The sequence below is a fragment of the Cnephaeus nilssonii genome (genome assembly GCF_951640355.1).
Source record: "Cnephaeus nilssonii genome assembly, chromosome: 4".
NCBI classification, from domain to species: Eukaryota; Metazoa; Chordata; class Mammalia; order Chiroptera; family Vespertilionidae; genus Cnephaeus; species Cnephaeus nilssonii.
In genome coordinates, this window is record NC_137075.1 from 26023515 (window position 1) to 26048765 (window position 25251).

General features: G+C 37.2%; 1 protein-coding gene and 1 pseudogene across 3 annotated transcripts in view; one reads left to right on the forward strand and one right to left on the reverse strand.

Annotated features, from left to right (window-relative positions):
• Positions 1 to 25251, reverse strand: part of SCFD1 (sec1 family domain containing 1) — a 122106-nt gene that overhangs the window by 52864 nt on the left and 43991 nt on the right. Inside the window, exons 12-15 of one of the 2 annotated variants that reach the window (XM_079767983.1) lie at positions 21283 to 21373; positions 20616 to 20689; positions 19502 to 19583; positions 13673 to 13779 (exon numbers count right to left, since the gene is read on the reverse strand). In XM_079767983.1, the coding sequence (XP_079624109.1) occupies positions 13768 to 13779; positions 19502 to 19583; positions 20616 to 20689; positions 21283 to 21373 (259 nt within the window). In that variant the 3' untranslated portion in view covers positions 13673 to 13767. Of the gene's footprint in view, positions 1 to 13672; positions 13780 to 19501; positions 19584 to 20615; positions 20690 to 21282; positions 21374 to 25251 lie in introns of those variants that run through there. The other variant, XM_079767982.1, reaches the window with a different exon arrangement.
• Positions 10347 to 11080, forward strand: LOC307097540 (small ribosomal subunit protein uS2-like; annotated as a pseudogene). Its single transcript has one exon. The product of its transcript is annotated as a small ribosomal subunit protein uS2-like (transcript).

Below are 25251 nucleotides of genomic sequence, written 5' to 3' on the forward strand. Positions count from 1 at the left end.
TCACACCTTTTCCCAAATTAAAAATTTGTTGATTAAAATTATCCAAATGAAATTAACATGTTAGGATCCTCCAAAAAAATAAAAATTATTACCAAGTATCTATTAAATTATGTTTCAGATAATACATGAGAGAAAAAATAACATGTTTTCTATTGAAGGTGTTAATCTAAGACAGTGATTTTCAACCTTTTTCATCTCATGCACACATAAATGAATTACTGAAATTCTGCAGCACATCAAAAATACATATTTTTGACGATCTGACAAAAAAAAAGATATAATATTCATTCATTCACACTGGATGGCTATTATTGTGTTGGCTGTTGTCATTTTTTATTTGACAATCTAAGGGAAAAGAAGTCAGTGCCCCTGACTAAATAGTCAGGTATTGCATGTTTTAAGAATTCTTGCTGCACACTGATAAAAAGTCGCTGCTCTAAAGGGAATAGAAACCACTTATGAAATAAGTTAGAATATTTGTAGATACCAACAAAGAACCAATATATAAATATAGAACATACATAAAAATATTAAGCTAAGGTGACAGAATGAAATAGTTAACCAATTGTGGAGGAGGAAGTGATAACATTTGAGTTGAATTTTGAAAGTGATTTGAAGGATAGAGTTCATTTCAGTGACAGGGATCATACAAAGGCATAATCGGCCTGGAGAAATAGGCATGATAGGCTAAGAAGTGATTTTATATGTATGAGGTACAAGGAGATCAGTGAGAGTCCCTCAATCCACTCCCCCGCTGTGGCACAGGTCAAAGCTCTAAATAGATGAAATACTCAGTTAAAATCCCAAACAACATAAAAAGGTATATGCACATTGAGATCTGCCCTCACCCTTGGCCTCTTCCACCCCATTTTCACCCATTCCTATGGATATTTACTTTATTTCTTATATAGTTTTATTTTTTTTGCATGTAAGCAAATAGGGTCTATATCCTAATATCCCTCCATTTACTGACACAAAAGGTAATATACTGTACTCTTCTGTCCTTCGCTTTTACTCAACAAAATACCCTAAATCAGTACATGGAGAATTTCCTTATTAATGAGCTCCTGATAAAAGTATAATAAACGTTACAAGTTTTCCTTTTTATAAACTATTTGGCACTTTATCTTCTTCAGACTTCCTGACATAGGAGCTATCTTAGCTACTCTACAAAGCTATTTTGAATACCAAATAGATGAAGTCCTAGGAATAAAAAAGTATAATATTAAAAATGGACGAAAGAAACAGAAAAGAGATCCTAGAAAAGAGACCATAGTGGTGGCTGTGGAAATGGAAAGAGACAGATACTTAATAATCAACATGAGAATGGAGATTTAAAGCAAATAGTGAAAAAAGTCTAAGATAACTCATGAGGAACTAGGATAATGGTAGTAGGAATTATGTTAATGTGAATATTATATTGGGAAAGGCTAATCATCTGTAGAATGAAGCAAGAAATGGAGGGGGTAATGTGATAAAATAAGGTGTTAAGTTTACTTGCAGACCCTCACAATCTGCTCCCGCCAACCTTTTCTGTTTAACTACTATACACTAGGATAGTTCCCTGAAGTCACATCAAATAACTCACTGACTTTTCTTCATTAGACATCATGTGTCTAGGCTTAGGCTCAGATTATTCTCTTAGCTTTTTAAGAATATATTCCTCTTCCATCGCCTGCCTGGTGAAGACTACTCATTCTTCAAGGACCAGCTTCTTTGCAACTCTTTCTTCAATCTCCACTCTTTCCCATTCTTGCCCCTTCCCCAGTCTCTCTGTCAGCTGGAAGAATTTATTATTCCTTTAAATGTGCACCTTATGTACATTTCCATAATAACAATGAACCTATATACTGGGAATATCTAAAAGGCTAATATGCAAATGGACCGAATGGCAGAACGACCAGTTACTATGATGCGCACTGACCACCAGAGGGCAGATGCTCAACACAGGAGCTGCCCCCTGGTGGTCAGTGCACTCCCACAGGGGGAGTGCCGCTCAGCCAGAAGCCGGGCTCACGGTTGGTAAGCACAGCCGCGGTGACGGGAGCCTCTCCCGCCTCCACAGCAGTGCTAAGGATGTCTGACTGCCAGCTTAGGGCCGCTCCCCACAGGGAGCGGGCCTAAACTATCAGTTGGACATCCCCCAAGGGCTCCCAGACTGCAAGAGAGCGCAGGCCGGGCTGAGGAACCCCTCCCCCCGAATGCATGAATTTCGTGCACCAGGCCTCTAGTTATACTATATTATTCTCCTTTGTTTACATGCTACTCTTCTAAAAGAGTAACCTCCCTAGAATGTGTCTAATTAATCATTTAACACTAATAGTTTAATAAGGAATATGGCTCATAACAAGTACTTGACAAAATAATTGAATTTCTAAGCTGTAAGATCAGGATATATACAGATAAGTAGTCATCTCTGTTTGTTAAAGATATTTAAATTTATTTGATTTGCGAGAAAGGGGGGGAAGGAGGGAGAGAGAGAGAGAGAGAAACATCTATTTGTTGTTCCACTCATTTATGGATTCATTGGTCGATTCTTATATGGGATCAAACCCAAAACGTTGGCATGTCAGGACCATGCTCTAACCAACTGAGATACCCAGCCAGAGCCTGATTAATAGTCATCTTTAAAAGTTATGAAAGAAAAAAAGTGATGAAAGTAGAATAAACTTCTAGAAGTGAAAAATGTAATCAGTCTTTAGTCATATTTTTTTTTTTGATTTTTTACAGAGAGGAAGAGAGAGGGATAGAGAGTTAGAAACATCGATGAGAGAGAAACATCGATCAGCTGCCTCTTGCACACCCCCTATTGGGGATGTGCCCGCAACCAAGGTACATGCCCTTGACCGGAATCGAACCTGGGACCCTTGAGTCTGCAGGCCGACGCTCTACCCACTGAGCCAAACCGGTTTTGGCCTTTAGTCATTTGATATATGAAATTAAGTACGCTAAATGACATAATAGAATCTAATGCATGTGCCTACATAAATCAGTGAAGAAACATTAGATCTATTTTGTTCTTCTTGATGTATTAGCTTACATTTGAACTTCCTGCATAAGAGAACTAGTATCTTTCAGCATTTATTATGTACAATGCACTTTACAACTATGCTGTTATTTATTTATTTTAAATCCTCTCTGGAGGATATTTTTTTCATTGACTGCTAGAGAGAGTGGAAGGGCGAGAGAGAAACATTAACATGAGAGACATACATCGACTGGTTGCCTCCTGAACTCGTCCCTACCAGAGCTGGGGAACCTGCAACCAAGGCACATGCCCTTAACCGGGAATCAAACCTGTGACCCTTTGGTCTTCAGGCCGATGCTCTAACCACTGAACAACTGGCCAGGACGACATTCAAATGTTTTTAAACAGTGAACCTCAGGACCCTCTTTCTCAAATTAAGTCTTCTGCAGAACCCTAAACATAAATCAGATTCAAGGTGACCCATTAAAAGTCTCTATAGAGCTCAAGGGTAGCAGAGAACAGTGTTTAAAAACTTACTTAGATTATCTCATTTTAATTCTCCAAATAATAATATGAGCTAGAAATTATTAGTCTCATTCTAAAGATGAAGGACACACAGAAATATATATTTATTTTAAGGTTACCAGAGTAAAATTAGTAGAGTTCAGATTCAAATCCAGTTCAGACTCCAATGTACATCACAGAGAAAGTGTAGAAAAAAGTTTATTTTCCTCAAGTACAATTTTACTTCCTTTGTATATGCTTTATGGGAAAAAAAGTATATTTTCCAATTAGTACATATTTAGGTTTTTTGTAATACACATAATTTAGTATATGTACCACAAGGTTATTGGACCAGATACATAATATCTGTAGGTCCTTTCTCAATTTCTTGAAATAAGGGATCATCCACATAAGGAACAACTTCTGTACAGAAACAACTTCTGTAATCCCAAAGACTGATTACTTTTATACACTACTAGAGGCCCGGTGCATGGATTCGTGCACCAGTGGGGTCCCTCAGTCTGGCCTGCGCCCTCTCGCAATCCGAGACCCCTTGGGGGATGTCGGAGAGCCGGTTTCAGCCTGATCCCCACAGGCCAGGCTGAGGGACCCTGCCAGTGCATGAATCTGTGCACCAAGCCTCTAGTATGCATATAAGATCTTTGGTTAAACTCTTCCCGCCCTCCCACCTCCCCCTTCCCTCTGAGATTCATCAGTCTGCGTCATGTTTCCATGCCTGTGGTTTCCGCTCCCTCATTGAGAGTCTGCCCCCTGGTGGTCAGTGCACATCATAGCTACCATCCGGTCAGCTGGTCAGCTGGTCGCTTAGGCTTTTATATATATAGAAGATGAGTTCAAAGGAGAATACAACTTGGATAACAAGAGTTATATGGAAAATAGACAAGTTAAAAATATAAAACAAAATAATAAGGTCAAGATAAACAGATTTTTGGTAGCTTCAATAAATATCAAGAATGAGTAAGAAAGGAATTTTATTATTTTTAATTTATTTTTTAATATATTTCTTTATTGATTTCAGAGAGGAAGGGAGAAGGAGAGAGAGATAGAAACATCAATGATGAGAGAGAATCATTGATTGGCTGCCTCCTGCACGACCCCCACTGGGGATTGAGCCTGCAACCCAGGCATGTGCCCTTGGCCGGAATCGAACCTGGGACCCTTTGAGTTGGCAGGCTGACGCTCTATCCACTGAGCCAAGCCGGCTAGGGCAAGAAGGGAATTTTATAGAAAACCAAAGGACTATGCATGGAATATAAATTATAGCTAGTGAATATAAATTCTAAGCCATGAATTTCTCAAAAATCCCTTTTAAAAATCAGCTGTCCTCTTTCTTCACAATAATGGAAAACTCTTAATAGTTACCTGGGATGTATAAGTACAGTTGACCCTTGAACAACAGGGATTTGAACTGCATGGGTCCTCTTATGTACCAAATTTTTCAATAAATATACAGTTGGCCCTCTGTATCCCTGGGTTTTTCATCTGTGGATTAAATCAACCTCAAACCAAAAATGCTATTTTTTATTTCAACTGAGGGTTGGGTGGTGCCCCTAATGCCTGCTTTGTTCAAGGGTCAAGTATACAAATTTTGGCTTTTGAAAATCATTAACTAAAAACATTTGTCATATGACCCATGTAAGACATGAAGTGAATTCCCTTTTCCTTCTGACAATTAAGGAGTACTCAGCCCCCTCACTCTGCCCAGTTTCTCTTTCCATTCTAAGTACAGAAGACACCACCATTGTGAAGCTCCCTACTCACTGCTAGCTACGCTTTTTTCCCCACACCTCAGTCAACGACTGGTTGATGACAAAGTCTACATTGGTATTTCTTGGCCTTCCCTCTCTTCTAATCCTCAATTCTAATCTCTAACATTAGTCAGTAGAGAAAGTAAAGGCAAGAAAAAAGGAGAGTTAACTTTTTTTTTACTATTAAGAATCCAAATATTCCTCTCCTCCTACCTATCACAGGAGGGAGAGGGGTTGATAAACCCTTCTCTGTTTCAACACAACATTAGGAATCTTTCACATTATGAATTAAGTAGGGTTTTGACAGGGACCAATCACATATTTTCTATAGAAAAGTATATCCTAAGCTAATAGGAACTTAGAACTATACCTTTAGTCGGATATGCATAACCTATATCTAAGTTGAAGATCATTTATACCCCACCCTTTCTTTTAAAAAAAAAAATGTATTTTTATTGATTTCAAAGAGAAAGGAAGAGGGAGAGAGAAACATCAATGAGAGAGAACCACTGATTGGCTGCCTCCTGCACGCCCCACATTAGGGACTGAGCCCGAAACCTGGGCATATGCCCTGACCAGGAATCGAACCGTGGTCAACACTCAACAACTGAACCACACCAGCCGGGATGTTCTTTTTCTTTCTTCTTCTCCTCATGTTTAGTTCCCATCATTTCTTAGGGATGTATATGGATATCCCATCCTCCCAGTGGGTAGCATCTGTATGCTGTACTGTAATAGTCTGCATATGCCCCTAGAGTATAAATTCCTTGCGACTACTTGTTCTTTATTGTATGCCTTGTGCCCTGCAAGATGACTGAAATTCTCCAAAAGCACAATTACTTTTTATAATATAACAAAACAGCACATTAACATATTTTCAGTATTTACATGTGCTTTTTTTTTTTTTTTTGGCATTTCATATTGGTGAGTTTTTAATGGGTCTGCCAAGATGAAAAATTATGTTGCACAAAAATCAGATGATCCATGAACTTATATTTGAAGGTGTTGTATATATAACACAGGTGACTAAAAATGCTTACTTTGGAGCACTTGCTCATATGTCAGAATGACTTAAAACACCTTGAATAAAATTCATTCTACATAGGGAATGTATCTCTTCTGTGCAGAGATGGGATAATGTACTGGTGGGGAACCTGGTTAGTATCTAGAATGTCTACAACAGGCTATCAACCTTACTACTTGGCTATCTCATTTCCAAATATATACATTTTTTTCTCTCAACAAAAATTACTGAACGTCTAGCATTCTAGGTCCAAATCTAAATGAGTAACCTCAACTTCTCTGCTGACTCCTATTAAAAGTCCAACAGAAAAAAGTGATAATATGTTAAAGACTGTGCAATTTTTAAATTCTTTCCACTTTAGATACTCAAAGGGTATAAACTTAGAACTTACTACCTTGGTGATTTATAAAATTGCCCTCATTTAATGATATTTTAATATTATACCATTGACTTTCATTAAGTTACCATGAAATCTATGACTGCACTGGTATTAAAATAGTGCATCGTCACATAATTCAATTTACTCTAGTTATGCCTAATATGAGCAATGTCTTCTGGAATATGATGCTAAGAAACACTTTGCTTAAAATAAAGATAACAGAAATTCTCCTTTCTGATAAGAAGTTTAAGTTTTTTTATTTTTTAAAACGTAATCCACTCCCTCATCTTTTAAATCTTGGTTGCCAGAAACTTCAAAGCCAAATTTGAGAATTACAACTATATAGCAACTATTCTGAGTTTTTATTTCATTATTTTTATCATATGTGCTATTTATGAAAGCTGCCTTAAAACTGTTTTAGAATAAGGAAACAACTTTATTTATAAATTCATCCCACATACTGACTCCTACCAAAAATATTTAAATTCTGACAAAAGTGATCTTGTAATAAAAAATAAAAAATGTACATGAATTATTCTTTATAGATGACAGGTATTAAAAATACAAATATTATAACCTTATTCTGATAAAATATCAAAAACTGCTTTATAATGTTTTTGGAAAAAATAGAGGTTTACATGGCATTTGTAAACTAATACAGGTTTTAATTTACTATGACTCTCAGAGGCATTCAGTTGTAATTTATACTACCAATGTGTTGAACTCCTGAAAAAAAGAGCAAATTAAACCCAAAGTAAGCAGATGAAAAGAAATAATAAAAACCAGAACAGATACCACTGAAATTAAAAATAAGAAAGCAATATAGAAAAATCACTGGAACCAAAAGCTGGTTCTTTGAAAAGTTCAATAAAACTGATTACTCTCTAGTGAGGTTAATTAAGAAAAAAGGAGAAGGAACATGAATAACTAATATCAGAAATGAAATATTACTAGATATCACTAATATACCCATGACATTATAAACCAATTCTGTGAAAGACACAATCTGTCAGAGTTCACTAACGGAGAAACAAATAATTTGAATGGGCTGATACATCTAGTAAAGAAATTAATCAATATTAGTAACCTTCCAAAACAGAAAACATCAGGTCTAGATGGGCTGGCTCACTAGAGAATTCTATCAAACATTTAAGAAAGAAATTATATCAGTGCTCTACAATGTCTTCCCAAAAACAGAATGCAAATGAGAAAGTAGATGCTTTGCTGCTAAGATCAGGAACAAAGCTAGGATGCGCCTCACATACTCATATTCAATATTATACTGGAAGTCCTAACTAATCCAATAAACATAAAATGAAATAAGAGGTATACAGATAGGGAAGAAATAAAAAAAATTGTCTTCATTTGCAGATGACATGATTGTCAATGAAGAAAATTCCAAAGAAGCAACACAAAACTTCTGGAACAAATAAGTGACAAGGTTACAAGATACAAGGTTAATATACAAAAGTCAATTATTTTCTAATATACTAACAATGAACAACTGAAATTTGAAATTAAAAGACAATACTATTTCATTAGTACTCAAAACAAAAATAAATGAAAGTTATAAATCTAACATTATAAATCTAAAATATGTAGAAGATCTATATGAGAAAAACTACAAAATTTTGAAAGAAAAGAGAGATATTCTATGCTAATAAATAGGAAGACTCAGTATTGTCAATATGTGAGTTCTTCCCAACTTGATGTACAGATTCAACCAATCCCAATAAAAATTGCAGCAAGTTATTTTGTAGATATTGACAAAATGATTCTAAGGTTTATATGGAGACAAGAAAGACCCAGAATAGTCAACATAATATTCAAGGAGGGAAAAATAAGGAATTGACAATACTTGATTTTTAAGACAATAAAGCTATAGTAAGACAGACTGTGGGGTCCTGGCCAAAAAGGAGACAAATATACCAACAGAACAGAAAAGAGAGTTTCTTATGCAGCAAAATAAACCCATACAAATAAAGTCAACTAATCTTTGACAGAAAAGCAACTGCAATTCAATAAAGAAAAGACATTCTTCAAGAAATGGTGCTGAAGCCTGGCCAGAGTGGCTCAGTTGGTTGAGTGTCATCCTGTGTACCGAAAGGTTGCCGGTTCAATTCCCAGTCAGGGCACATACCTGGATTGCAGGTTTGATCCCCAGTTGGGGCGTGCTCAGGAAGTAACTGATCAATATTTTTCTGTTTCTCTCTCTCCCTTCCTCTCTATAAGCATGTCCTTGGGTGAGGATTTTTTAAAAATTTAAGAAATAAAAAAATGGTAGTGGAACAACTGCATATCTACATGTAAAAAAATTAATCTAGCCACAAACCCTACAATTTTCACAAAAATTAACTAAAAATGGATGATAGACCTAAATGTAAACTGCAAAACTATAAAACTCCTAGAAGATAACTTAGGAGAAAATTTAAATCTTAGGTATAGTGATGAATTTTTAGATATGATACCAAAGGCACAATTCATGAAAGAAATAATAAGTTGGACTTAATTAAAATTAAAAGTTTCTGTTCTGTGAAAGACATTATCAAGAGAATGAGAAGACAATCTATAGACTGGGAGAAAATATTTGCAAAAGACATCCATTCAAAGGACTGTTTCTTCCCTCTGCCCCGAAAGTACAAATAATTCTTAAAACTCAACAATAAGAAAACAAACAATCTGATTTAAAAATGGCTCAAAGACCTGAACAGACATCTCACCAAAGATACAGATGGGAAGTAAGCATATGAAAAGATGTTCTACATAGTATGTCATTAGAGATTTGCAAATTAAAATAACCAATGAGAATGGCTGAAATCCAACACTGACAATACCAAATGCAAGCAAGGCTATGGCACAATAGGAACTCTCACTCATTGCTGGTGGGATTGCAGTGGTACAGCCACCTTGGCAGACAGTCCGGCAGTAGGCCGTCTGTTAAATCTAAACATAATGTTACCATATGATTCAGCAATCACATTGTTTAGAGATGAAAACTTATATCCACCCAAAAACCTTCACGTGAATGTTTACTGCACCTTTATTCATACTGTCAAAAAGCTGGAAGCAACCAACATCTCCTTCATTAGTTGAATGGATAAACAAACTGGCACAGTTAGACAAAAGAATATAGTCAGTAATAAAAAGAACTGAGCTACCAAGCTATGAAAAGACATGGAGGAATCTTAAATGCATGTTTTGACATGAAAGCAGCCAATCTGAAAAGGCTACACACTATATGATTTCAACTCCATGCCATTCTGGAAAGGATAACACTGCAGAGATCAGTAAAAAGATCAGTGGTTATTATGGACTCAGGGGAAGGAAAATAGAGATGGAAAGGTGGAGCACAGGTGATTTTTAGGGCAGTGAAACTTCTATATAATACTGTAATAAGGATATATGTTGTTATACATTTTTCAAAACCCATAGAATGTACAACACAAAAGAGTGAAGCCCAATAAACTATGGACTTTAGTAATAATGTATTGATGTTGGCTTATCGATTTTAACAAATGTACCACAGTAATGCAAAATGTTAGTAATAGGGGAAACTGGGGGTGGGTGGTATACAGAAATTCTCTGTACTTTTCACTTATTTTTCTACAAAGGCAAACTTCTCTAGCTTTTCTGCACTATTGTGAAAGGGGCCCATATGGCGCTGTTCTTGGTTCCCAGGTAACTTAAAGGGAAACTTTCACAATGTCCGGAGCCCTAGATGTCCTACAAATGAAGGAGGAGGATGTCCTCAAATTCCTTGCAGCAGGAACCCACTGGCACCAACCTTGACTTCCAAATGGAACAGTCCATCTACAAAAGGAGGAGTGATGGCATCTACATCATCAACCTGAAGAGAATCTGGCAGCTGTGCCACGGGTGCCATTGAAAACCCTGCTGAGGTCAGTGCCGTATCGTCCAGGAACACCGGCCAGCGAGCTGCGCTGAAGTTCGCTGCTGCCCGTGGAGCCACTGCTACGGCTGCTTCACTCCTGGAACCTTCACTACCAGATCCAGGCGGCCGTCCGGGAGCTGGGACCTGTGGGGGTTACTGATCCCAGGGCTGACCACCAGATCTCACAGAGATGTCTTATGTTAACCTGCCTCCCCCTGCTCTGTGTATCACAGACTCTCCTCTGAGCTATGTGGGCATTGCTATCCCTTGCAACAAGGAGCTCACTCAGTGGGTCTGCTGTGGTGGATGCTGGCCCAGGAAGTACTGTGTATGCGTGGCACCATCTCCCATGACAACCCATGCCTGAACTCTACTCTACAGAGACCCTGAATGGATTGAAAAGCAAGAGCAGGCCGCTGCTGAAAAGGCTATGACCAAGAAGAAATTTCAGGGTGTTCACTGCTGCATAACCTGAGGTCGCAGACTCGCCTGAAGGTGTGCAGATGCCTCTGTGCCTATTCAGCCGTTTCCTACTGAAGCCTGAAGCACTCAGCCTGCCACTGAAGGCTGGTCTGCAGCCCCCACTGCTCAGTCCACTGAATGGGTAGGAACAACCAGAGTAGTCTTAAGCTGTTTGTCCACAAACTTTTAAGAATGGAAATAAGGTTGACAGAAAATAAACAGTTGCTAAAAACAAAACAAACAAACTGCTCTAAAAAATAGTCTATAATTTAAAAGAACAAAATTGAAAAATGGTATGTATATGACGAAAAACATGGATGGAGCGTCGGTCTGCGGACTGAGGGGTCCCGGGTTCAATTCCGGCTAAGGGCACATGCCTGGGTTGCGGGCTTGATCCCCAGTGGGGGACGTGCAAGAGGCAGCCGATCGGTGATTCTCTCTCATCGTTGATGTTTCTATCTCTCTCTCCTTCTCCCTTCCTCTCTAAAATCAATAAAATATATTTTAAAAAAAGAAAAAGAAAAACAAAAGAAAGGGCCACATTTAATAAAGTGTTTGCAAAATCTTCGGAAAATGTATGGTATGTACCTTTGAATAATAATCTCTCACTTTTAGTTTTTGATGGATACTATATAAAATGACTCAACAGAAGAGAATATAGAGATGATTTGGTCTGTGCTTCAAAATAAATATATGCATGAGTTTAACATTTATAATGAACTAGAGGCCCGGTGCACGAATTCATGTACCAGTGGGGTCCCTCGGCCTGGCCTGAGGGATCGGGCCAAAACCAGCTCTCTGACATCCCCCGAGGGGTCCTGGATTGCGAGAGGGCACAGGCCAGGCCGAGGAACCCCACCAGTTCACGATCAGAGCTGTGGAGGGACGCGGGTGGTTGCCAGTTGGGGAGGGACTGCAGGAAGGCTCCAGGGCATGTCCAGCCCGTCTCACTCAGTCCCGATGGGTCACACCCCAGCAGCAAGCTAACCTACCAGTCAGAGCATCTGCCCCCTGGTGGTCAGTGCACGCCATAGCGAGCAGTTAAGTAGCCTTAGCATATCATTAGCATATTATGCTTTGATTGGTTGAACGGCTAACTGGATGACCGGACACTTAGCATATTAGGCTTTTATTATATAGGAGGATATGCAGAGTATATAATACATTTGTTTGTATGTATTAATGTTTGTTATCAAGTTAATATGGGACCCTAGTATGGAATTCGATTCCTGAGATACTTATCAGCACTTCAATAACTTACCCTTTAAAAAAATTCCATTCTTTTAATAAGTGTACTTGTTTTATAAAACTTAAACTTTGACTACTAAACTTTGACTACTAAATTTTCATTGCCTATTTAAGCATTTTCATTGCCTATTTAAGCATTCATGGATATAAAAGATCAGACTATTTTTTTAAATGAATTGAATAAACACATTAAATCATCAAATATTTTAATAAGACAACTGGAGTCCCTACTTCACTCTATTTTGTTTTTGCTGAAATTACATCTGATTCTAATGTTGCTCTGTCTTCATTGAATTTTAAAAAAATTATTTTAATTGATTTTTTTTTTAAAGAGAGAGGGAGATGGAGAGAAACATCAACATGAGAGCAAAACATTGATTAGCTGCCTCCCACACACCTCCACCTGGGAATCCAGCCCACAACCTGGGCATGTGCCCTGACTGGGAATCAAACCAGTAACTGCCAAAATCCCCCACCCCGGGCATGGGATGATGCCCAACCAACTGAGCCACACAGGCCAGGGCTCACTGAATTTTTGGTGGATATGTTTTAAGAACTACAGTATGGTAATGCATGGGACTTAAAAGTAAAAAAGCCAAAGTTCAATTTCAGGGTCTGGCTTTAAGCCAAGTACTCAGTACCTCTGAGATTCATATTCCTACACAGAATAGAGAACATAATCTATTATGTTGAATCATCTAACATGTAAGTTGCCAAAAAAGTTTGTTCTTCCTTTTAAAAGGAAATAAAACACACCATATGTTTACATTTTCCATCTAAGGATAATGATTTAAGGATGCTATGTTTCATCATAAAATATTTGTGAAGTATAAAGCATTAAGGCACTGGAATAAAATCAAAATAGTGTCTTAAAATAGATGTTATTTTTCAGGTACTCTAGCACTCACACAACATCAGGGTGTAAATATTTTCACTAGGATTAAAATAAGAACCATCCATAGAACTGTACATTTTAGGTAATCAATAAGGAAAGAAAGCAACAATGGTACTATCAGAAGGAGCTAAGTAAAAGAATGTGAAATTCTTTAAGGCATGTCTTTAAATGAAACTTTTTTTGCTTCACTGAGTAACAAGGAAAAATGGCCTGGCAAGAAGACAGCAAGACAAAATAGTTTGAGTTCCAACCCTGCCACTAACTAGGAAACATTTAACCTGTTTTGGAGGTAAGGGAGGAATTCCTTCATTTATAAAATAAGAATATTTCACAAAATATATTCTGCAGAATGCTACTTCTCAGAGTTGGTTATAAGAAGTATTACCTAAAAGTGTTTCAAAGTCAAAAGAGTTTGAGAAATACTGGCTAATTAAGTTTTCTAAATACATGACTTGCAGACTACTTTATATATTACATTGCATTGTGAATCTCCAAGAGGAGAATATAGAAAATTTTATTTCTAACCTTATTTGACCAGGGAAGAAACCTCACTAATTTGTAGAATCTACTTAGAACTCTGTCCCTAGGTACCTTCTAGCTTGACAGTCTTAAGTTCCACGGTAGGTTCACGAAGGACTCTGGAAAATAGAGACCAAAGAACAGAGGAAATTGTAAGGGCTATGTTTGACTCTGACTTTCTACTCTAATTTATACATCCCTGATTCTCATTAATCATTCTCTACTCAGCTATCGTGTGTGCCGTTATTGTAAGCTACCTCAGAACAAGTCAAGGTATAAATAAATAAACTGTGAGGAATTTAATTAAAAAATAAGGACTGCATCTTTCCTCTCCTTTTAAACATTTTAATCTGCTTCTATTCTCTGCATTTATCTTACTGCCCATTTCTATAAGGAAAAAGTCTATAAAAATATTTCAGGCTTACCTATTCACAAATTATGTACTATATTCAGTTTCTTGCTATTCTAGGTCACTTTAAACCTAAATCAAACATTCTCATTACCAAAATTAATCTTGGTTTTCTCAATGACTTAAACAAAAATATGTTTTTTATCTGTAAAATAAATTATTTAAAATAACCACTAAGCTTTGTTTGAATTTTTGAAGAGTAACTGACATACAATACACAGAATTTGGTAAATTTTAACATATGTATGAATTCATGAATACAATCCAGATAGAGAACATATCAGTCATTACCCAGAAAAGTTTCCTTGTTGTAATGCATCCCTTTTTACCCTCTAACACTTCTCTTTCTGTCCCTAGATAAGCACTGATCTATTTTCTGTTACTATAGATTAGCTTCATTTTTGCAAATTTATGTAAAATGAATCAAAGATTATGTACTCTTTTTTAAAATTAAATTTTTGGGGTGACATTGGTTAATACAATTATGTAAGTTTCGGGTATACAATTCTATAATATATCATCTGTATACTGCATTGTGTGCTTACCACTCAAAGTCAAGTCTTAGGCATAGTCACTGAGAGTAAACAAATGCACACGGCTGAGGTGCTGCTTAGTGCATCTGGGAACATTGACTGCAGGTGTTAAAACTGCTGCAGAAAGTCATGCCATGAGACAACAGAACCAATTACTGCAAGTGAGGCAGTGTAATCACTCGCAGAACACTGTTTACCAGCGGTGACTCGAGTTTAAATATGTAGACTATAGTTGCAGATATGTAATATTAATGTTGCCGAAATTACTACAGCAGATAGGCCATATGTTTTTCTAACATATGGCCTCTCTGCTAAAATTTGTTAAAAATAATAGTAAATTAGTAACAAAACAAAACAAAAAAATAATTTAATTATAAGCAAACTTGGTTAAGAGCTTTTTAAAATTAACAGGGTATTTTCACATATGACATATGGACCGGAAATTTTGTCCATTAAATCCGAAGTCTGTTAAATCGAGGTCCGCAAAAATAAGGGTTTACTGTACTTTTCTTTTTTGAAAAATGTGACTCCTTGCACTCTATTTTGAGATGCACCCATGTTGTTGCATGTATCAATAGTTAGCACTATGCTTTACAGAGAGAATGAAGGGCATCAATTATCACTGACTAGTATTCCACTGAATAGATATACCATGATTTGTTTATCCAATTTATCTGATGACATTTGGGTTGTTTCCACTTTTGGGTATATAAAGACACAGCTATGAACATTTGTGTACAATAAACATATGCTTTCATTTACATTGAGTAAAGGCCTTGGAGTGAAATAGCTGGAACATATGATACATTTGTATTTAACATTTTAAGAAACTGAGAAATTATTTTCCAAAGTGAATGTACCCTTTTACATTTCTACCAGCAATTTATGAGTTCTCTAGTTCCTCTGTTTCTTTGCCAAAGGTTGACATGACCAATCCTTTTAATTTTAGACACTTTAATAGATGTGTACTGGTATCTCACTGTGGTTTTAGTTTGTATTTTTCTAATGATGAGTGATGTGGAAACTTATTTGCTAACTGTATTTTTTTTATTTAAGTATATTTTTATTCATTACAGAGAGGAAAGGAGACGAAGAGAAAGATAGAAACATCAATGATGAGAGAGAATCATTGATCAGTTGCCTCCCGCACGCTCCCCACTGGGGATCGAGCCCGCAACCCAGGCATGAGCTCTTGACCAGAATTAAACCCGGGACCCTTCAGTCTGCAGGCCAATGCTCCATCCACTGAGCCAAACCAGCTAGGGCTATCTGTATTTTTTTAAAGTCAAATCTCTGTTCAAATACTTTGGCCATTTTTTTAAACTGAATTGTTTATTTCTTATTATTAGGTTTTGAGAAGTCTTATTTCTTTAAATTAACCTTTAATATGAATCTATTAAACTAGGTCTTGCTAAATGACAATGCTTCATCTTCACAAAAACAGATGAGAAGTGAAAGCAAAGAGCCAGAGAAAAGTAATTTCACAGGTTTTTTTGGGAGATGTGTAAGTAGTCTCCAGAAATTGAGTGTGTGAGAAATTGAAAGGTATTCTACTCATTTAAGAGCTATCTTTGGTCATACTTAAAGAAATACGTATTCAAATTCTAGTAATAATTAGCCTTATTTGGAATGAGAAGAGGTAGAAGATAGTGGTAGCTTGTCCATGGGGACTTCCTGTTACAGAACATATTTTCCCCCTGCCTTGAAGAAAAGACAAGTAGGTCATAAGAATATTCACTTGGCATGTATATTGGAGAGAGATTATTTTAAATAGATCAGTCAAAATCCAGCCAGAGAAATGTTCTAATTTCTAGTACAGTAAAATTCCTTCCCTACTGTGATCAGGAGAGTGGTGAGCAGTTAATCAAAGCCAGTTAATATAAAGAATGATTAAAAAAGATCAGTGTTGTACATATACATTTTAAACATTGCCTTTTAACTTAAGTCCTAAAATGTACAATTATATGTCAATCAATTATATGACATTTTTTCTTTCTTGCATAAAGTACACCTATAAGGCATCACCTATGATTTCCAGTTTCAGTTTCTTTCAAATGGAATAAAAAAATTTGTAGACATTTGCAGAGCAATTTTATTACTTTTGAAATTTTCCAATCTTTTAGGTTGTTTTTTCACCCACTACTAATTTGAACAATAATCAGATCACCACTTCATTAAGTCTTTCTAAGATGTGAACTTAAGTTTTATACACATAATACTCTTTTCCTATTCATAAAATGATAGGTTGGAATGAAATACAAATAGCTATTTTTGGTAAGCTAAAAATTCCACTGGTAAAACATACTAGCTGTCAGTTGTCAACATGTCAATATTGTGTCCAGTTAGCACTATGCTTTACAGAGAGAATGAAGGGCATCAATTAATTTGGTGTGTTGACTAGTGAAGACCAATTAAGAGAATTTCTAAAGATTAAGCACTGGAGAAGGGGTTGTGGTCAAAAGCTGGTACTGCTAGCAGGGGCTAAGCCTTGCTCAGAGTGTACACCTAGGGCTATACATGTTTGCTTGATCAGATGACGTCTTTCTGCACAGGAAGTAGTAAAACAAAAATGATAATTCAGCACCAATGAAGACTCAACCCACAACAGCTTATTAACAGTTTGTTCTTTATTGGCTACAAGAGGATGAAGCATTCTGATGTCACAGCTCTTCCTCTCAAAGGGGAGCATTAGGTGAAAGAGCACATAATGCCACTTCTCTTTCTCAAGTACTATGATTTATAAGTAGTTAAGTAGGTATCTTTTCCTATTCTTAGGTGTCATATACTAAAGAGTACTTAATTCAATTTAATGATAAAAAAAAAATTAAATCTGACCTAGCTGGTTTGCCTCAGTGGATAGAGCATTGGCCTGTGGATTGAAGGGTCCTGGGTTTGATTCCAGTAAAGGGCACATGCCTGGGTTATGGCTCGATCCCCAGTAGGGGGCATGCAGGAGGCAGCGATGAATGATTCTCTCTCATCATTGATGTTTCTCTCTCTCTCTCCCTCTCCCTTCCTCTCTGACATCAATAAAAAAATATATTTTTAAAAATTAAAATATGAGCCGAAACCGGTTTGGCTCAGTGGATAGAGCGTCAGCCTGCGGACTCAAGGGTCCCAGGTTCGATTCCGGTCAAGGGCATGTACCTTGGTTGCGGGCACATCCCCAGTAGGGGGTGTGCAAGAAGCAGCTGATCAATGTTTCTCTCTCATCGATGTTTCTAACTCTCTATCCCTCTCTCTTCCTCTCTGTAAAAAATCAATAAAATATATTAAAAAAATAAATAAAAAATAAAATAAAATATGTTTGCAAATTATTTATAAAATCATATTTCTATGAGAAATAAAAGAACTACTAAAGGAAATGTTTAAAAGTTATGAATTACAGAGCTTCCGGTCAAGATGACAGAGGAGGTAAATGCAGTACATGAATATTCCCACAAACACATCAGAATTACAACTAAACTAAGGAACAACCTCATGAAATGTAGTGAACAGAAGTCCTATAGCTAAGGATTTACAGAAAAAGCACATCGAGACTGGTAGGAGGGGTAGAGATGTGCAATAGGCTGGTCCCACACCCACATGTGGGGATTAAAAATCAGAGGGATATCTTTGGTACAGAGGTCCCCCCCTGAGGGTCAAAGTGTCCCAGCCCCTTCCTAGCTCCCTCCTCCCCGGCTCAGGGATCCACAGGAAGAGAAGTCCCTATAACTTCTGGCTGTAAAAACCAACAGGGATTGAGGCTGAGGAAGACTAAGGGATGCTAGAGTCCCAGGCATTCTTCATAAAGGGCCAGCACACAGACTTACTGGAACTCACTCGCTCTGACTTCCAGCGCTGGGACAGCAGTTTGAAAGGCACCAGGGACATACGGGGAGGAACTGAATTGTCTGGCTGTGGGGTGAGTGCTGGCAGAGGCCATTATTCCTTTGCGAAGCCCTCTTCCTACAGAGCAGGCAGGTTGAGTTTCCATCAACCGGACTAATTCTGTTCCTCCTACCTTGGTGATAACCTGAGACCCCGCCCCACTCAAGGTACTTTCACTGGCTTTTCCACACAAACGGCCTATCTTTGCTTATGCTGTGAACGTTCCTAAAATCTCCCATGGACCTTAGGTAAACAGATCTGGGCAGTCTTTTTCCACTTTATAGAAATTTTGCATATAAAAAAGGGAAAATATCAGCAGAACCATTTAGACTGAACATTCATGTTTCTATTCCTGTAGGTACATGAAAACAGTAATTATCAATATGAAGATGTGGAACAAAGAAAAAAATTAGGTTGTCAGCTTAATAGAAATCTGCAGATTGAAATTCCATGCTGCAAAATGCTTATTATCTATCTATATTAACTCGTTTCTAACCCTCTGTGACTTTTTAAATAATTAAAAAAAGAAAACATTTAAGTTCCCTTTCCATAAACCCAAGATACTACTTTGATAGGCAGCTGGCATATCCAGCTTTTCAAATGTTTATTAAATGGGAAGTAGGGGTCACATCCTAGCATATGGTCAAGCTGTCACTAGAATTCAGTTCCATGTCCAGAGAATAAATACCTGTACAATGCTGGAACTAAATCAAGCCAGTATCAGGTAATCATGAATGAAGTAATGAGAAAAAACTATAACAACATATATAAGATCCAATTTATTTGTTTCAAAATCACAGTACAATAGGAGATAGTAAGAAGCTTTAATGCTAACAGACTCATCTAAAACTAAAAAGTTCAGGGCCAAATTCCATAATGAAATGATGATATTAACAGCTATTTTAGATAGTACTATAATAAAACGAATGTCTAAATCTGTATTACTGATGGTGAGATACAGCTCTACTGTTAATAGAATAATAAATGTAAAAATTATATTATGGGGGGGAGGATAAAAGTTAAATTTACCTTTATATGTTCTAAAACAGCAGTAGCAACATTTGTGTGGAGATCAATAAGTCTTTTTTTTTCAAGGAGTTCTGGCAAAGAACTACAAGTATCAAAAAATTAAAAATTAACCATTATATTTTCTAAGAAAATGACATAGACCTTAATAAAACCCACCTGGGTATGTCCTCTGAGGAAACTTAAGTAAAACAGTAACAAAATGACAAACTATCAAGTGGATGTAATCTCTAGCCTTGAACACATACAGTATTTACTACTCTAATGCAGGTGAAGTGCTTCTCAGTTTAAAATAATATGCCTCCCAAATATCATTACTCCACTGTTCACTTTCTGGTTCCAATATCTGGAGGCTTAGAATAAAATCAGGTTAATGGCAATATGATTGTACTTATACTTCTAAAACATTTTTCCTCTCTCCTTAATAGCATTTAAAGTATCCAAAAGAAATTGCTTAACCTTTAGTTAATAAAGTAATAGTAGCAATGATAAACTTAGTAACAACTTGCATTACTTTATCATCAATATTATCTTCTTCATAAAATTATCCATATTATACAATACTCCAACTAGTGAAAGAAGCAAATGATCTGCTACATAAAAGAGAGAACTTAGACTGAACATGTTAAAAATACAATTTAGTTCTTTAAACTTAAAGGTATATGTTATTACCTAATATATCCTATCTAATAATAGACAAATATGCAAATTGACCACACCTTCGCCACGCCCACCAACCAAGCCACGCCTGCCAGCCAATCAGGACGAGTATGCAAATCACCCCAACAAAGATGGTGGCTAATTTGCATATCAAGACAGTGTCGAAAGAAGCCAAGAGCTGCAGAAGGGAGTAAAGCTTCGGAGAAGCAAGCAAGCGGGGGGAGGAGAAGGGAGGAGCGAAGGCAGGGCCGGGGGAGAAGGGAAAAGCAGGCGGGCTGGCGGAGAAGGCGGGGCGGGCAACAAGGGAGGAGCGGAGGCGGGGTAGAGTGCAGCAGGAAATCCTATTGCAGGATATTTCCTGCAACGGGAACGCTATTTAAATTATTAACAAAATTTTTACCGCCTAAGTAAATCTTATCAACAAAAAGACTTCAAAGAGGATATATTTCTTACTTACCTAACAGCTGATGTTAGCTTAGCAGTATTGTCAGAAAGCATACTTATGGCTCCTTCATCTTCCCCTTCTAGTCCCTGGGAAGGAAAAAGTTATCAGTAACTACTCACACATCCCAAAACCCAAGCATAAAAATGAATATATTTCTAAGATCATTGGTAAACAGTAAGATTTAGGTCACCAAGAATAATAATTCTTCTCCTTTAAGGAATAAACATATGTCTTTTGACAATTATAGAAAAGTTCTAGCCACCAACAGCCCAATAAATGGTTGATGACTACAAAAAGGATCAGCTGGCGTTTCAGATAAAGAAATTGGCCCAGAAATTTTTCACAGGTCACAGAGTAATAAATAGTAGAGCTAAAATCTAAAGTTAGATCAAAGTACAGAATGAGTAGCACTGAAACATATATTTCTAAAATAAAGCTGCATTTTATATATATATTTCAAATAGTAAATTAATATTATTAAAAAAAAATATTTGCTCTACTCAGTATTTAGATTTCATTATGAAAAAGATCTTTTATATAAGTTGAGGTATTTCTTTTTCTTTTTTAATTAAAGCAATGAATGGCCTTGAATTTTTAGGAGAAGAAAAAGTTAACTTCTTTCTCCTTCCAGATGCTCTTCTGCTTCCCTATAATTCTAAAAAAGTAAGCAGAATCTTACCATAATGCTTTTAAGTCGTTTAACTTCATCTTCCTGCGCTCTGTAAGATTCTAGTTCTTGTTGAACTGATTCTGCAACTTCTGGGAATGGACTGAAACAGTATTGGACAGAAGGGGTTAATATCCAAAATTTATTGAGAACTCAAGACAACTCCAAAAAAATACAAACAATTCAACTAAAAAGTGGGCAGAGGGCCTGAATAGACACTTCTCCAAAGAGGATATACATTTGGCCAACAGACATGAAAAGATGCTCAACATCACTAATCATCGGAGAAAAGCAAGGATGTACCTTATACCTGTCAAAGGCTATCTCATGCACTCTTGGTGGGACTACAAATTGGTGAAGCCACTATGGAAAACAGTGTGGAGATTCCTCAAAAAATTTAAGCTTTTTTTTTTTTTTTTGAGAGAGAGGAAGAGGGAGAGACAGAAACATCAATGATGGATCAGCTGCCTCCTGCATGCCCACTACTGGGGATTGAGCCCACAGCCCAGGCATGTGCCCTGACCAGGAATCAAACAGACAACCTCCAGCGACCTCTTGGTGCCATGGTACAACGCTCAACCAACTGAGCCACACCAGCTGGGCCCTCAAAAAATTAAAAATGGAATTGCCTTATGACCCAGCAATTCCACTTCTGGGTATATATCTGAAGAAATCCAAAAGACTAATTTCAAAGAATATATGCACCCCTGTGTTCACTACAGCATTATTTACAATAGCCAAGATATGTATGCAATCTGTAAGTAACCATCAATACATGGGTGGATTAAAAAAACCTGTGGTACATACAATGGAATATTACTTGGCCATAAAATTGAATAAAATCTTACCATTTGTCACAGCATAGATGGACCTAGAGGGTATTATGCTAAGTGAAATGTGCCAAACAGAGAAAGACAAAATACCACATGATTTCACTTATATGTGGAATCTAAAGAACAAAATAAATGAACGAACAAAATGAAAATAGACTTGTAGATACAGAGAACAGACTGATGAATGCCAGAGGGGAGGAGAATTGGGGGCTGGGTGAAAAAGGTGAAAGGATTAAGAAGTACTAATTGGTAGTCACAGGGATTAAGTAAAGCATAAGGAATATAGTCAACCATCTATACTAATAAAAGGGTAATATGCTAATTAGACCAGGAGACCTTTTGGGAGACCTTCCGGACAAAGCCATGGTGGCGGGGCTGAGGCAGAGGCGGTTAGGGGCGATCAGGCCAGGAGGGGAGGGCAGTTGGGGGCGATCAGGCCGGCATGAGGGGCAGTTGGGGGCGAGCAGGCTGGCGGGGGGGCGGGGGGCAGTTGGGGGCGATCAGGCCGGTCAGAGAAGTAGTTGGGGGCAAGCAGGCCGGGGGGGGGGGCAGTTGGGGGCGAGCAGACTGGCAAGGGGGGGCATTTGGGGGTGAGAAGGCTGGCAGGGGGCAGTTGGGGGCGAGCAGATCGGCAGGCAGACTGTTTAGGGGCGATCAGGCAGGCAGGCAGGCAGATGAGTGGTTAGGAGCCAGCAGTCCCAGATTGTGAGAGGGATGTCCGACTGCCAATTTAGGCCCAATCCCTGGGTCCCAGATTAGAGAGGGTGCAGGCCGGGCTGAGGGACGCCCCCCCCCCCCCCCGCTCCTGCCCCCGTGCATGAATTTCGTGCACCGGGCCACTAGTATTATAATAACTATCTATAGTGTCAGGTGGGTTCTTGAAATATCAGGGGATCACTTTGTAAAGTATATTATTGTCTAATTGCTATGCTGTATACCTGAAATTAATATAATGTTAAATGCAAACTGTAATTTAAAAAATAAGTTATATGCAGATTTAAAATCACTGTGGGGATGTGGGGGTTGTGGAGAGGTTGGTGCTCCTTACCACCCTGCATTGTTCCAGGGTAAACCGTATGTTACAAATACTATTTCTTTAAAATGCATATCATATTTGTACATCTAAATAAATTAAAATTTTATTTCTATTCTCTTCATTAGACATATCACATTTTCTCTTCCCCCAAATGCTATTAGAAAGAAAAGTAAAATATCTAAGTGACTGAAAAACAAAGAGAAATCATGGTATATCAAACATCAATTAAATGTTACATCCCAAATTAAGTCAATGTCAAAGGGTCAATGCACGTACAAAGGAGGTATTTTAAAAGTATTACATGTCAGTAACCGTGGAAAAAATATTTTAATTCTGTAAGCTTAATATCCTAGAACACTACTGGTAAAAACAGAATGCAGGCCAGTTTTGTTGGTTTAACACCTGGTATCTTCTTCCAGGTGACTTAGCAGTAATCTCCACAGACTTCAATACAACTGATTTGAAATCACTGAGCAGTTCTGGTAGAAAGTGGCACTTAGTTCTAATCTTGAATAATTCTAGAGGAACATATGACCATGAAATGGTTCCTAACATGAATATTTTTCATCCATGCCTAGGGGAGGCTAGATGCCTTTTCTCTTTTAAAAAAAAAAAAAGGTTGTCTCATCAGTAATGAAACTAAAATCTTCCCCCCTTTCCTCAGCCTGGACACTGATAATACTTCATTAATGATCAGTACATTTCATCTTATAGAGATTGACAGAAATGACAGAAGTTCTGAAAGCATTTGAGGAACACAATCAGTTTTATATGACAAAAGCAGGCACAACCCCAACTCCTGAAGTCTATGTTGGCAAAAAAATAGCACTGAGCATGTAAAATGTGCTGGGTGAACTAGAGGATCCTTAAAGTATCTAGTAGCTTCAGGTCTCAGAGCTAACAGACAATAATAACAGCTTATATTTACTGCGTGTTTACTGTATGCCAAACACTTTGCTGATAATTTGCCTCTGTTTTCTCATTTAATCCTGACCACAGCCTTGGTGAGGTACACAACTATTAACAGTTGAGACCAGGGACTTTGGATCTGCCAGAACTGGGTTTTATCCCTGATTTCACCAATGAAGGCTGGATGACTCTGGGCAAGTTACTTTAATTATCTCAATCTTCATCACAACCTTCTGAAATAGAGCAATAGGTAGAATTATCATCCCTACATTTTACTGATAGGGAAACTGAAACTCAGAGATTTAAGCCAGCTGTTTCACTTCACGCTGTCTCCCCGTGTCCTTTGTGCCCACCTTACTATTCAGCACACTACTCAGAGAGAATTATTCATGGATATTCCTACTTACAAACAAAAATTTAAAGTTCTTACTATTCATCTGATCTTCTGAAGTGATCCTAAACATAAGGTCTAAAGAAAATATTTAAAATTTCCATATTTGAGTGAAGACTTTTTTTTTTCTTAAGCTTTTTCTCTATTAGGAAATATAAAATTTAACGTTAACTTTAAAATATCCTACATCCTCTATAAATAATGTAAATTCTTGTACTTCACCATTCTGGAAGGAAATGTACACTATGAAATTCTAAAGAGGAGAGAATTATTTAAAATAAATCTTAACAGTACTCAAATTTGCCATAATCAGAAAGAGGAAGATAGTGGCTTTTTCTGTACAGAGAATATAAAATTCTTTGCTATAACGATTTTCCAGTGTTAAAAACTTAAAACATACCAAAATAACCCCCAACATTTTGAAACTTTATATCCTACATCTCTTTCAACATAAATGAGGCCAAAAAGAACAGTCATATCAAGGACATAGATAGATATAGATATAGTAACAAAAGTATTCAAAATAATATAGTATTTCTTAACTGTTTCTCTCAGAGGAATAATTTTTGTTTGTTTGTTTCTCTAGCTATAATGACCACTTGCTAAGTTTTAGAACAGTTAGTGAGCCTATGATGTAGTCTAAACTTCCAAATGACAGAGCAACATCTAGGATCTGTGTATCTGCCTACAAATAAATCACATGACAAATTGCTTTAATTTTTACCTATTATTTCTAATGTACTTTAAATAAATCTGTTTTTCAGGCTCAGGCATTCTTTCCAGATATATAAAACTGGGTTTATATGAAGGCA